This window comes from Apodemus sylvaticus, chromosome 6 (genome assembly GCF_947179515.1).
Source record: "Apodemus sylvaticus chromosome 6, mApoSyl1.1, whole genome shotgun sequence".
Classification (NCBI taxonomy): Eukaryota; Metazoa; Chordata; class Mammalia; order Rodentia; family Muridae; genus Apodemus; species Apodemus sylvaticus.
Genome location: NC_067477.1, coordinates 117,327,944 through 117,343,442, shown reverse-complemented (window position 1 = coordinate 117,343,442; position 15,499 = coordinate 117,327,944). Strand labels below are relative to the sequence as shown.

Here is a 15,499-nt window from a genome sequence, read left to right as displayed (position 1 = left end):
CCAGCCATGGGATGGTGTCACCCACGCTTAGGCTGGGCTCTCTCTCCCACCTCAGTTAATCTAATCCAGAAAATTCTTCACCGACATGCCAATGGATGCTCCATTAAGTTGCCAGTCCAGATTAATGTCATAACAGGGAACTGTTTGGGGAGAGCAGCATTACTGAGTTGACAAAAGGCATGAAAGAGCATGGTAGTGAGGACTAAGCAGGTGAAAACACACTGTCCTTGTAATAATGGTGGAGTTTCAGGCAAGTTTTGCATATGGTTATGTCTTTGACTGTTTTGGTAAACAGGAAGGCTGAGTAATGTGGTAATGTATAAATGAGAGCAGTCTGCCTCTACATCCTCCATCTGCAGACACACTGGCCCTCACTGCCCTCAGTTTTATTCTTGGGGTTTTCATTTGTTTGTTTTTGTCATTTCTAATTGAATGGCCTGCAATTGCTTAAAAATTCTGTTGATTCAATGTTATTCTTTCTAGATACTATCAAGAAAACATACTTATGACCCTGAAAATCCCTGAAAAAATTAGTTTTAAGCTGTTAGGTTACATATGACATGACATAACTAGGGAACTGTATTGTGCATTGGACAGGAAATGAAAATAGGAGGCTCAGCTTGTGAGCATGATGGTATCCATTTTCATGAGTGAGCAAATACTGTTTCCAGTGTAATCCTAGCCACTAAATAGGAATGAATTCAGGTTTTCAAACATACTTTGTTTTCTACTGTTTTGATTTGGCAAGTATCCAAGTTGCTTTTATAGAGCTCTTTTTAGCTTATTGCACATATAACAAATTTATTAAATTACTTAAATGTTTTCAGGGCAATAGTTGAGAAGGCCTCCCTCCAACACCGCAGTGTAATGTGCATTCATGTACCTGCTTGTGCCTTGGTGCTTCTGTGGAGCTCAGGACAGGTGGTTCTCTTCTGCCACCTTGTGGGGTTAAGGGATACAGTTCAGGCCATCGGACCTGAGTGTACATGTCTACCCGCTGGGGCCCAAGAAGCATTAAAACCTAACACATAAAGTTAGAATTTGCAGTAATAAAATGTATTCAGTTAAAGTGTACAGTTGGGTTTCTGTACGTGGCTTTGTATAACTTAATATTTAACCCCTTAGTCAACTTAGAGAGTACTTTATTACCCTCAAAGTTCTCTTCCAGACCCCTCTGCACAGCTTCTCCACTGGGCCCCGGTCATGATGGATCTGTTGTCTCTTTCTATGGCTTTACCTTGTCTAGAGTTTTGTGTATGCAGAATTATACAATATGCAGCCCTATGCATCTGATTTCTATTTAGCAAAAGTGCTTTTAACTTCCATCCATAGTCCTGAGTATCTTCTTTCTTTTCATTACTGAGTGACATCCCATTGTATGGAGCATATCAGTTTGTTTACCTGTTCCCAGACTGACATATGGTTTATACATAATATACAAAATGCTAAGAACATCTCCATATAAGCATCTGCATGAATTGAATTGAATTTAGTTGTTTTGTTGTTTTGTTTGGCTGGTTTGGTTTGGTTGGGGGTGTCCAATGACCAGTATGACTGCTGGGTCTCTGCCAAACTAGTGTGACTTAGGGAGAGTTCCAGGTGTTGACTGTAGCTGTGCTTGTTTGCAGGAATGTGGCTTCTATTTGTTTAAAAAGCTAAGGTGTTTGAGCATCTTTACATGGTTTTATTTGCCGTTTATATAGCTTCTTTTGACATTGGATACAAGTCATTTGGAATATACATGCTTTTAAAAATATTCTCCTTATTTATGGCTTACTTTTCATTGAGCCTAGTTATATTCAATCAATCCCAACTCTTCATATGCTAAGAAATCAACAGTAAACGAAGAAAAAATAGGTTTGTGATGGAGTAGCTTTTTCTGTAGTCATTAGAATATATATATAAAGTTTCAGAACTGACAGGCTCTCAGACCCTTTGCAAGGAACATTCCTTACTGTTTCTAGATAGTGGAGCTTCCACGGTTCTTTAGCTTGTCAAAATCTGCAAAGACTCTTTCCAAATAAGGTCACATCCTGGAATTTTAAAGGCATTTATGAGACACACACTGTCCAGAACACTGTAAGGGACCTGCCTCAATACTGTTTTTACCAGGCACTAAATGTTTTCTCTCTCACCCCTAGGTGGCGAAGCCTAAATCTCCATTGTGATATTAAGCTGTAGAGCCTTTGGAGCTAACTATATGAGAAAGCAAAGCCCCAGGAAAGAGGTTAGGATGGGGGAGGGAAGGATTGGAAGCTCTAAAGATACACATCTGCAAACCAGATGCTGGGTTGGCAGGCTCCTTGGTTTTGGACATTGCAGTCCCCAGACTGTGTGACATCTTTTAAGTTTACACAAGCTATGGTCACTCAATACTGCAGACCAAACTAAGATGTATGGCAACTCTAGGAGATAGATAGATAGAGGCTCTTCCCTCCTGTTTCCTGTGTCTTGAGGAATTGCAAAATTCAAAACTATCTCTTAAGCTTAGCTTCCTGGAGGAACCTCCCAAGCCTGTCCACTCCTCTGCTCAGATGCAGCAGTTATGTCCCAGCAGTTGGGCTACATTATCATTCTGGCCTAGGCTTTCTGAAGTAGTTTACTAGCAGATAAGCCTTTACCCTGCCCATGTCAACCTCTGGCCACTCCACTGCCACTTTGAAAAGTATCAGTACTGAGAGACTTTTCATTGTAGGCTTAGGAGACCTTACTAGATACTCTTAACTAGAAAGGCCACTCCCTTCACAGACCTGATTTTTGTGCCCTACCTGCACTCCTCCCCCCCTCCCCCTGCACCCATCCCATAGAGAAATAAAAGCAAGCACAGAAAGAGCGTGGCTACCTAATGTTCGCTTCCTGTGTCAGTGATTGGTCCTGAATTTTGTGTCTGGATGAAGATAAGATGAACTAAGCTACTCAAAACCAGATTTGTAAATCTCTAAATAGATTGCATCTGTGGCAATCATATATATATATATATATATATATACACACACACAGAGAGAGAGAGAGAGAGAGAGAGAGAGAGAGAGAGAGAGAGAGAGAGAGGTAAACAAGGTATACAGCATTAGCAGCCAGCTGGGTTAGCTTTGTGATGTGATGTGAGCATCTGGCATTGAAATAAGAAATGAAGCAGCCTTTGCCCCTGAGAGCTGCAGTGCAGGAGAAACCTTTCTTTCCAAGAAAGGAAGCCCTAAGCTCAGCAGCCTTTCATCCAACTGAGGCTTCACACACCGAATGCGAGTTTGGTTTCTGAATGACTGAAAACAAAGCAACTCGGTTTCTAGGCATTAAGGGTGAATCTAGGCCAAGTGATAAAACAGTAGTTAACAGTGGTCTGGCAGCTGTCATGAGACCAGAATCAGAGTTGAGGAAAAGACAAGTCACCTACAGTAGATACTTTGACTTTACTTTCCCTAGGTATCTTACAAAGACAGCAGCTAGTCCCTACCTCATTAATAATACCCTGTTCCGGGCTGGAGAGATGTCCCAGCTGTTAAGAGCACTGACTGCTCTTCCAGAGGTCCTGAGTTCAACTCTGGCAACCACATGGTGGCTCACAACCATCTGTAATGGTATCCAATGCCCTCTTCTGGAGTGTCTGAAGACAGCTACAGTGTACTCCTATTAATAAATAAAGCTTAAAATAAATAAATAAATAAATAAATAAATAAATAAATAAATAAATAAATAAATAAATAACTGTAATGGTATCCAATGCCCTCTTCTGGAGTGTCTGAAGACAGCTACAGTGTACTCCTATTAATAAATAAAGCTTAAAATAAATAAATAAATAAATAAATAGCCCTGTCCCCAGCAAAACTACTTTTCATTTCAAAGGAGAAAAGAATGAATTAAGAGAGCCTGCCTTCATTATATGAAAATTCACACACACCATAAGAAGGCTTTCGGAGCATCCTTACTTTGTTGCTAATTTTTTTTTTAAGTTGAGACTTCCTGCTCTACTTTAGATGACTACCGCCAAGTAGATGATAAAGCCACCCTTCTGGCGGGTTAGGCATTGCTAAAAAATGTGCATAAGCTCTACAGATATAACAAAGGTGTGTTACAACATGTGCACGGCATAATGAAAGATGGTGATGATATAGCCTGAGTCTGAAACTTAAAAATGGCCTTTCATGTAGACAGCACTGACTTTCCATATGTGGAAGACAGCCTTCTTCCCAAGAGACACACTTGCCCCAGTCTGCAGATTAGGAACCTGAGGCTTGGGGAAGCTACTTATGTGAAGAAGATACAAAACCATGAAAGCTTGACTGTTGTAGCTCCTGCTCATAATACATGTCTCTAAAGTTAAGTAGTGGGGTGGAAAAGCTCGAGTCACAGGGAACTGACTGCTGGCAAATGATTGGGGAATGGGCGGAGGGAAGAGGGCTTATGGGACTTATGGGGAGGGGAAAACCAGGAAAGGGGAAATCATTTGGAATGTAAACAAAGAATATAGAAATTAAAAAAAAACAAACCCAAAACACAAATGTTTGTGAGCCACCATGTAGTTGCTAGGAATTGAGCGCAGAGCTTTTGGAAGAGCAGCCAGTGTTCTTAACTCCTGAGACAGCTTTCCAGCCCCCCCCTCCCCACCCCTCCCCATTTGTTGTTTTGAGACAGGATTTCTCTGTGTAACCTTGGCTGTTCCGGAATTTGCTCTGTAGACCAGGGTGGTCTTGAACTCATAGACTCTGCCTCCTGAGTAGTAGACTTAATGGTGTATACTGTGACTGCCAGACATGGCTTCTTAATTGAACACAAATATTTGTCAGCCAGATTTCTCATGTCACATGCAGTAGATACATGCACATCATAATCTACGCTGGTATGTGCAGTGTGTGTGAACCCTCTGTGCAGCTCTGCCACATAAGTGAGTTTGGAGCCTCGTCACCCTTGGCTGTCTTCACTGCCACCATGTGACTTAGGATCTAAATGAGATATGATACAGAAGCAAGCTTTTCTACCTGTGTAGAAATGGACTCTCCTACACAGCAAAACAGGGTCTTTTGACTTTTGTGTTGTCTAGAGACCTTGACTTAAGTTAAAGTTTATCAGGACTGTTGACTGTCCTTCCCAAGCAAAACCTTTCTCCTTGGCTCCTGCTATTGTGTTTACCCTGGTCCAAATCTGGGCTTGAGGAAGCTTTAAACTACCTGTGAAGCTTGGCTGTGAATGCCAAAGAGGAAGTGTCTTCTTGCCAGCTCCCCTTTCCCTTATCTCTGTATTCTAAACACTATAATGCTGTTCTGTACTTATGCTGAATTATAAAAACAGTAGCCTCCAAAGTTCTAAATACCAAGCAGTCTATAAGAGACTTTCAGACTATTAACCTTTCAGGAACAAAAATTCATAGAACCCAAGTTAGAAAAACAAAACATGGTAAGTCCAGCCCCGTCTCACTAGGCAGATAGAGGAGGTGTAATAGATTCTAACATTTATGAACTTACCGTGTGATGTGTTTTATAAAAAGCAAGGATATGTTTTGTAGAGTGTGGTTTAGTGTGACGGGAAGGGGTTGCCTCAGAGGCCCATGGTGAGACATCCCCCAGCCCCAGGTACCAGTTGTAAGGAGGACAGATGTAGTACAGGATAGAATTTATTTGGGGGCAAGGGGAGGGGAGGGGAGTTGAGAAGGAAGTAGAGGCAGAGAGGGAGGGGGAGGGAGGAAAAGGCCATCCAGGAGCACACAGGAGGGGAAGAGGAAGGGGAGAGAGGGAGAAGAGGGGCAGAGAGTCAGAGAGAGAGGGAGAGGCCAAACGGCCCCTTTTATAGAAAACCAGACCTTCCAGGCTATTGCTAGGTAAATGTTGGGCAGAGTGTAGAAGGAATGCCAACACTGTATCTGAGGGCTCACTTTGCAATTTGCCCATTAAATTGTTACAACTTACCCAACAAAGAAGGCATAGCTCCCATATTTTATATTTTCAGATAAATCATAAGCACACTGCTCTCATGCAAATTTCTAGAACCTCTTTAGGTGCCAAGATTTTAAAGAGGCAAATACGTGGTTCTTGCTTGAGCATACAGTGGCAGCTGGGTCTCATGGCAGGCAGGGCCACCCTGGACCTTGGCATTAGATTAAAAAGGGGGGCGGGGGAACTCTTCATTGGAGCTGGATGTTAAAGGAAATTGGATCAGGTATTTCAGCAAGAGAAATTTTATGTTTGAAGTAGAAGGGATTCAGGAGACAGCCTTGTAAAACAGCAGTTGGAACATTTATCTTGAATGATAAAAGGCCCAACTAGGAGGCCTCTATTGACAACCTCAGATTCTAGGAACATGATGCTAAGGGTAATGGTAGAGAGGGCATACAAATGCACTTTTCTTATGGACAGCATGCTGCTGAGAACTGCTCTAGAGAGAAAGGCTATGGCTTCTCTTGTTGGCCTATGGCCCGTGGTAGTGATAGCCAGCATTCACTGACATTTACTGGGCCATGAGTGATTTTTTTCCTGGACATCTTATTTAACTCTCGCAACCATTCACTGGTGTACTTACAGATGTAAGAGCCAAGTAAGCCTCAGGGAGACCAGGTAACTTGCTTAGCGGGCTTAGCCAGAATTTTGACCAAATTCACTTCTGTAGAACCCTACCTCACCCTCGACTGTCTTGAGTTACTGTCATTGTGTTAAAACACACAAGTTATATACTGAACATCATCACCCCAAAACATGAAGGGACACACAACACACACACACACACACACACACACTTTATATGGAAAAGTACTTTAGTTTCTCACTGAAGCAAGTAAGTTATTTTTCTTACAGTTGTGATAAAACTTTCTGACAACCAAATGGATATTTCATAATGTTAAGAACCACTTTTCGGAGCTGAGGCGCTGGCTCAGTGAGTGAAGAGCACTTCCTCTGTAAGCATGAGGGCCTCAGTTCAGACCCTAGCACCTCTAAAGCTGGGAATGCCCTGTGTGCCTTAACCCCACTGCTGGGGAGCAGGGACAGATGGTCCAGGAATTTGGTGCCAGTCTGCCAGGCTTGAGGTTTATTGAGAAACTATGTCACTATTGAGAAAAGTGGAGTGACAGAGGAAGATGGCCAGTGAAGGGCGAGGACGGCGAGACAGACAGATTCAGAGATCAAAGCAAATGGTGCAGAATGAGGAGTAGAAACTAGGAGCCACACAGCTGCAGTCTGGCCCGGGCCAGTGCTGTGGAGATGCCAGTAACTGAGATTAAATTGGGTTTGGGTAGAGGGTTAAAGCCAGGGGAATATTTTGAAATAAGTAAAATCTGAACATAATTTTGATTCAGGAAATGACATGGCAGTCCACCTTTCCTTCCCTGTGAGGGCAAGTGAGGAGATGAGGGTAGAATTGAGGTACAGCATCCCGCAGCACACTGGTGAGCCGTGGTGAACAGCAGATGTGATTAGAGCCTGGCCTGTGTGTGGTGAGGATGCTGGTACCACACACACTGAAGGACTGTTAGCAAACAAGGTGGAACCTGGTCATTAACCCAAAGTAAACTGGTATAACGAAGGCTGACAGTTACAGAAGACTTGAAAAACCATTGGTGAGAGTGACCGTTCAGTTGGAGGAGTGTGTGGGACATGGTGTGGAGGACCTCACTTCTCTGCCATTGGTGCTACTGAGGTGAAACCTCAACAGTCAAATAGACTTAACTTAGATTCTGATAAAGGGAGACTGCGCTGTCACACCCCAGTCTAGAATATTCCTGCTGTTCTCTAGATTCCCTGTGCCTTCTAGGTGCTTTTTTCCCATGTAGGATTCACTGCTGTCACACAGGTCCTGTCTGCCTCACTGTTTCTGATGAAATTCAAATCCTCATCTAGTCTGTTCACTGGAGGGGAGAGAGGACTAGGGGATGAATATTGTCAAAGAATATTACATACCTGAATGAAACTGTCATAACAAAACCCATTGTTTTCTATAACTGATAAAAACACTTGTGTGTTTGTCCAGTGATGATACAGCAACATTCACAGACACGGACAGTGCTTGTCCTTGGGCAAACACGAGGCTTCCTGGCCACATGTGTACCGGGTTCAGATGAATGCTTCCACTGTACTCTGCAGATCTTACAGTGCACCGGCTCGCTAACCTCAAAGGCTCTTACCCTTAGTTCAGTGCCAAGCCAAGATAAATAAGCCGGACTCCGTCCTCGGCACTCCTCCTTGACCACTGCGCCACACTAGTTCCTGTTATCTTTTTATACAGCTCTATTCCTTTGGTCTGCTTCCTCTTCCTGGTCTGTCATAACAGCCACACTGCAGTTGCCCCACTGCCCCCAGGACCATCCTTCCTTAAAAGCTGTGCCTACCACCAAGACGCTTCTCTAGCACGTACAGTGTAGAGGAAGGCCAGTGCGCCAGGCTATTTTTAATGTCCTATTCCCATAGTGTACAACCCTGGCCATCTACAGAACTGGCTCCTTTCCTCTCATCTCCTATGTCCCCAAGGCACAGTTTGGGACTTTGTGCATCCTTGTTTCCCTGACTATGTTGAGAACATTTTGAAGGATACTAGGACCATATTGACTGTTTCTTTATCACCAGCATCTGGCTAGTGACTTCAAAAACAACCTCTCTCAAATGCCTGTGCACGGTGGTGTTTCAGGTCAGGATCAAAGTTGTTCTGCTTGTTTTATATATATATATATAATTTTGTACAGAAAGAATTGTTTCTGATAATTTCTTCACATTTGTTTCTTTATGAAGTTCATTTGCAGCAATTATCATGGTCATTTTAAGGTAAAGGAGAGCACATTTCTCTTGCCTTTGAAGAGATAAAGGGTGTTATAGACAGTGTCTGTGTAACAAATCCTGTGGCTAAAGGGCTGGGCTGTATCCTTTAAGTCCTTCCTACCTTAGGTCCAGCTCACTGTGGATATTCCTGCAGTTCTAGAGTGCAGATTACCATTTCTGGGAATGAAGATAATTTCTTTCTAAAGGTCTTTGTGGTGATTAGCAAACAGGGAGAAAAAACCTAAAAATGGCTGGTAAATATTGACCAAAGTACCCAGAAACACTGGTATTTTTAGCCCTTGTTTGCTCGTGGCGGTTCACTCTGTCCTGATTGTTCATGCTCATGGCTGTGCCTTGCAGAGTGAGTCAGCATTGCTATCCCATCGACTGTTGCTAAAGCAAAGCTATTTTCATCTTTCCAAAACCTAGGTAAGAACCTCGATGCTGTCCATGACATCACTGTGGCATATCCTTACAACATTCCTCAAACCGAGAAACACCTTCTCCTCGGAGACTTTCCCAAGGAGATCCACTTCCATGTCCACAGGTATCCAGTCGACACTCTTCCCACATCCAAGGAGGACCTTCAGCTCTGGTGCCACAAAAGATGGGAAGAAAAGGAAGAGCGGCTTCGGTCCTTCTACCAAGGAGAGAAAAACTTTCACTTTACTGGGCAGACTACAGTTCCACCTTGCAAGTCTGAGCTCAGAGTCCTTGTGGTCCAGCTACTGTCCATACTGTACTGGACCTTGTTCTGCTCTTCAATGTGCCTGCTCATCTATCTGTACAGCCCTGTTCGGTGGTATTTTATAATCAGCATTGTGTTCTTCGTGCTGCAGGAGAGAATATTTGGTGGACTGGAAATCATTGAACTTGCATGTTACCGATTTTTACACAAGCATCCACATTTAAATTCAAAGAAAAATGAGTAAGATGGTGGCGTTCACCATGTGAAAACCTAGGGTTGTCATGGGAATGTCCGTCTTCGTAAACTGAGATGAGTTTTGCATGACTATGTCAAATGTTTCTTACTATCATCATTCTTTGTTAAAGGTATTTTGCACTTAATTTTGTGGGGGAAATATTGCTATGTTTTTTTTAAATCTCTGAATGTAATTCCAATGCTGCATATGTAGCAGGGATCAATCGCTGTGAATAACTAGGGCCAGAGTATTAGAAACAATCACTAAGCTGTTGAGATGAAATGCAAGCTTTTCTGAAAGATTCAGTCTGTTTCTGACAGACTCTCAGCTCAGAGGCAGCCCTGCCCTGTAAACAGCAGCCCCAGTCTATCTAAGCAGGTGGTAGACTGCCTCCCCCAGGGGACACAGGCCACTCTTCAATTCTTTTACACCAATCAAACCCAAAGGTGGAATTGCCTTGTCCCAAGCTGATCACCACTGACAGGGAGCCCTCCATCACTAATGGTGTCTTGTGCTGAATGAGACAGAAGAGCCCCTTTCCTCACCTGCAGATCAACATCCGCACTCAGCTCAGGGAGCACCTTCAGGCTCTCCACTTGGCTTTTAAAGACAGAAACTGGTGCAGCTTGCTTTTCCCTCACACTCAGTCCTGCCTTCTTGTTGGTTACGAGCTGTAACTTCTTCCTTAGCGTGTACTGGTACGTGTAAAGATGCATTAGAAGAACATCTCTATTCAGACAGAAGCTGGAAGGCAGGGTGTCCTGTGCATGCAGGGTGCCTACCTTCTGCCATTAGAGCTGCAACAAACACACCTGCAGACAGGAAGGCAAAACATGCCAACTCAGAGAGAACGCTCCCAGTGATAGCAAAGACACACTCTCTCTTTTTAGTCATCTCTCAACAATAAGTTGAAACGCACACTGACCAACTGTCTGCCAAATATGCCTATCATTTGGAAGCAGTGAAAACATAGCAAACCAAAAGCAAGCACCCAGTGTCCTGGGTACGAGGCTCCTGTGCCCATTGTTTGCACTCCAGAATGGCATGCCCCCATCATGTGCTTGGGGCAGGGGCAGAGGCACATAAGCTTCCCCCACACCACCCACCCCCGTGCCCGGCAGTCTCAATGGCTATCACTGCCCTGTGTACTCAGACAGGAGTCTGTCCTTCCTAGTGATGCATCTGTACCTAGTAAGGGCTTTCAGCTTGCCAAGCACATTTCTGAGAAAGCCCTGTTTCCAACAGGACACTATTAGCATATCATGGTTAAGTCTGTTTTTTTGACGTTTGTGCATGTGTTAGTGGGAAAGTGCTAACTGGTACCTCTGAAGAAACACACCAGCCCATGTTTAACTGCTCCATCGAAGCTCACTTTAATCCTCCACACCCGCCCTCAACACAGCTGTTGGACTCTATAGTTTTTAAGGTTACACACACACACACACACACAAGCACAATCCCCCCCTCTTGTTTTTCTTTCATTTAATGAGAAAGGTTTCCAATTTTAAGTTTCTCTGATGGATCACACTTAAATGTGGAAATAGCTAGCAATCAAAATTGGATTTGTTGCCCAGGTAAAAGGGAAATGCTGTCATCTTTGCCCACAGTGGCTGGGCTCGGTTAACAGTGCCGTCCATCTCATGGGGCGCCCACAGACTCTCTGTCTCTTGTTCTTTCCTTCACCCTCTTCTGATCATAGAAAACATTAAGGTAGAAAATACCTTAATTTTGCTTTATCTACCCCAAATGCATAATACTAAGCCTAGCACTAAAACTAGAGAATGTGGATACTCTACTTGCTTTAAGAGAAATTTCTCTGAAAGGGGAAAATACCCTTTAAAATAAAAGTTTTTAAATTATAATTATTTGCTCTTAACTACACGTTTAACTGTGTTAAAACTGTTTAATTTAAAAATACATAATGCTTTTGAGCTTGGAACTGCTTTAAGTCAGTACTTGAACATCATGTCTAAGCAGATGTGGCCTAGATGGTTGTCAGCCCGAGGAATGCCCCTGCACCCCTTCAGCCAGGACTCAGCACCTCAGTCCTGCTCCAGCAGACCCTGCCCCTGCTCCCTGTGCGGTGAGCCTAATGGGCGAAGTGCTCATAGCACTATTTAGCTAGTTGATCCCATTCAAAGAGATTTTACATATAGTAGTTGTGGGTTATTTATAATGTGAAGCATTTCACTTTAAAATATGAACTGATATAGAGAGGAACTGCCTGGGTGATGAGTTCCCACATTAAACCCAAGGAATCCTAAACTGGTCAGGCAGCATGGCAGGGGAGTGGGGAGACCAAAAATGAAATAGAAAAGTATCTGCAAGAGCTCATTGCTTAAGACGCTCCCTAACATCCCGCCTCCGCATGCTTGCAGAGCAAACCCAAGAAAGAACAGCACCCTCCACTTGTGTTCTGACGGTGACCACGCCACTCGCAGACCCTATGGTGGTACAAGTCAGAATCCTGCAGACAGGTTCCCATTTCACCGGCTCTCAAGCCCAACAGAGATGCTCCAGTACAGTCAGGATAAAGACTAGCAGAGGGAGCCTGCTGGTGTTAAATCGTTTACATTTCTATATATACAATAATGTGCTTTCAGTGCCTTAGTTATGGGTCCCTTTCTTTTTCCTGTTCTAAGAATTCTATACCGTGTTCTTAGATAAAGTCTCTCCTTGTCACTCACCAGGAGGAAGGTGGTGTCCCAATGCCGGTCAGTGATTGACAGAAACAAAACAAAACGCTGTGTTGTAACATGGAGAAGAGAGCTTGGCGCTGAGCTAGTGGCTGCCTGGTTCTCACACAGAGGAAGACAGTTGCTTGGCCACACAATGAACTTCAGAGTACATGTGGCCCTAAAGGTGTCTTGTACCTACCTAAAATTTGTATTTCAGAGTCTTGGTTTTGGTAACTCCTTTTTAAAAGATCATTACATGGAGGACACCAAGTTTTAAAAATAACTCACAGAATGGCCTTAGCTTCAGTGTCCACTGGGATGTTTGTGACTTACCTGTAAAAAATGCATCCAGAATAAAGTGGAGTGAATTACATGGTTCAAAAGCTGTTGTGATTGTTTTTACAGGAACGACAAACTAAAGGTCACAGGGATGTTGTCGCCCTTGTTGTGGGCTTAGCCTGTGTCATTGTGTTAAGGAGGAATTGAGGATCAGGACAGGTGTTAAATTCAGTCTATTTAGGACCAAATGCAGTGTCCACTGATTGAGACAGGGAGGCACAATGCAGTTGAATTCATTCCCCAGTGTCAACAGAGCCTGTTTCCCCAGGACAACAGTCTGTTCCCTAAGTGCGGGACACAGGTACTTAAAGGAGAAAAAGATGAGGAACTCCATGTTCTGTCCTTCACCTCACTGTCTGGGCCTGGGACTCCGAATGTATGTCTTAAACCAAAATGTGACAAGTATACAAAGAACTTCATTAGCTAAAAGGACACAGCTTCAGGGAACCTGTTGTAAGCTCAAGAGCCCATTCTGCCTCTGGTTCTCTAGTGAGCATGGTGTGTGCAAGCCCTGATGTTCCCTGGGAAGGACTGCCAGCCTGGCTCCGAGTATTGGCCCCAATTCCCAGCTTGACCCATTTTACTGAACCTCAGATGCCAACCATGAAACTGCCACCATAGTACCCTGTAAATACTAAATACAAAGACACTTAAACCCTTTGTGTTTTGCCTGGGTGGACTTCACACAGGATCCACACAGCAACATGGTCCATGTACCCTCAGGGTTTAAGTGTAGTATGAATGAGAGAAGCTGCCTTCTTAGAGCAGGCAAACAACACTAAACCCAGGACTCATTCCTGGACCAGTCACCCAGAAATCGGTGTGGGTCACTCCCCCTAGTTACTAGACACCTTCTGAGTGGGGATATGGCACATTCTCCTGAATTACCAGCACTGGAATCACGGGCTGGAGGGAGATGCATTTTATGGCAAAATCATAAGACTTATTGAGAATAGCATATTTGTGATGGGCCGCCAAGTGACCACAAATATCCATCCTACTTGCTAAGCATCCTAAATCTCCCAGAGTAGGTGGGCCTTCAATGCTCTCAGGCCCAGCACAGGGAGACAATGAGAAGTTTCCCAGCATTCTGTATCAGCACTGGATGTTTAGGAAGCCAAAGATTCCCTAGAGTTGTATTTGTGGAAAGTCTCATCAACCTGTCTTGGGCATATGTTTATAATCCCAGCACTTGGGAGGCTGAGGCAGGAGGATCACAAGGTTGAGACTAGCATGAGCCACATAAATGGATTCAGAGTCAACTTGTACTACACAGCAAAGCACTGTCTCAAAGGGGAGAGATAAGGTGGCTCAGTCAGTAAACTGTTTGATTAGCCAACACAAGCACCCACATTCAAAAAATAAATAAAAATAAAAGCCAGGTATGGGCTACCCTCTTGTAATCCCAGCACAAGAGAGGCCAAGACTCAGGGGTTAGAAGTAGTCTCTGGGGTTTTCTAGCCAGGCAGTACCCTACTGAATGAGCTCTCGGACAATGAGAGACCAGACCCTTCTCAAGGAAAGGTAATGGCACCTGAGGAGCTACCCATTTGTCTTGTAGCTTCCACGCATGGACTCTTCGTTGTCTGGCGTCTTTAGTGCTCTGTAGGCTCAGACTCTGAGACTCCATCAGTTCCTTCCTCCCCTGCCAGGACATACAAGCTCTCAACATACCGTATTCCTTGTGTTCATTATTCCACATACGGAACCTGAGCGAGCCTGGCCAGGTTCTCCCTATATGAGTCTCAGCTCACAGGACCCACTGACGTCAACGCACCACTATTTAAGTCATCAGTCTCCAGGGCTGGGGCTGCCGCAGAGCTGGACTAGTCCACCTAGCCCCAGTCCTTCTAACTGGCGCTGAAGCCTCGCCGAGTCCCCAGACCTCATAATATCCCTTTGCCTCTTCCAGTACCTGTGAAAGGGCCTCCCTACTAACCCAAAGTTTAGCAAATCTCACTTATTCCGGGGAATCTTCCCACTCAATCTAGCTGGAAACGTCTCTCCTCCTCTCTTCACGGGAAATCTTTCCCAGCAGTGCTCAACTCGCTGGATCACAAGCTGTCGTAGGTCACAACTACTTTTCAATCTCACCCCCTGCACTGGATTGCGAGCTTCTGCAAAGCTAAGATAAGAATGCCTCGTAATTTTCTTACTGCAGACCGTTCAGCCCAGCCATGCTGAAGTGCACTGCGCATTCTTCACAGTAAGGTTTCTGGAAGTTGTTAGCAAGCGTTGTCTTAAGACAAGTGGAGTGCAGAGGTTTATGGGTCCAAAATGGAAAACAGCAATTGAGGCGTGGAAGCTCATTTTGTCCTGCCAGTATTTTAGAAAACTAAGAATGGTGGTGCATGCTTTTAATCTCAGCATTTGGAAAGCAGAGGCAGGCAGACCTAGCCTGGTCTGCATAGTGAATTCCAGGACAGCCAGAGTATATAGGGAGACCGTTTCAAAAAACCAAATATATGCGTTTTTCCCTAGCACAGATGTGTGTGCATATTTATATTTATATATATATTTGTTAGAAAATAGTTTTTGATTGACAGTATGTTACAAAATTTTATTGGGATCTGAATTATTAAAAGTAGAAAAGTCAGCTCAAAAAGAGAAAAAAAAACCCAGCTCAGAACCAACCTGTGAGAAATATTTCTAATAAACCTCACCATCTTCCATCCTCAGCCCTGAAGGAGATTTCACCACTGCCTAATACTGTACTGACTTCATTCCCACATCCTGCTTCTCAAATGCACTGCCCAAACATTGTGAGACTACTCTTCACACTACTGTTCATGTGACTCAGAGCAGGAAAAACTTGAATATCTCGGGG

The 15,499-nt window shown here is 43.9% G+C and overlaps 1 protein-coding gene across 3 annotated transcripts in view; it reads left to right on the top strand.

The window, feature by feature from the left end:
* Lclat1 (lysocardiolipin acyltransferase 1) overlaps window positions 1–12,706 on the top strand; it is a 120,119-nt gene extending 107,413 nt beyond the window's left edge. For all 3 annotated transcript variants that reach the window (XM_052186304.1, XM_052186306.1, XM_052186307.1), the window contains one exon: window positions 9,162–12,706. In XM_052186304.1, coding sequence (XP_052042264.1) covers window positions 9,162–9,664 — 503 coding nt within the window. In that variant the 3' untranslated portion in view covers window positions 9,665–12,706. The remainder of the gene's footprint in view (window positions 1–9,161) is intronic.
* The last annotated feature ends 2,793 nt before the right edge of the window (window positions 12,707–15,499 follow it).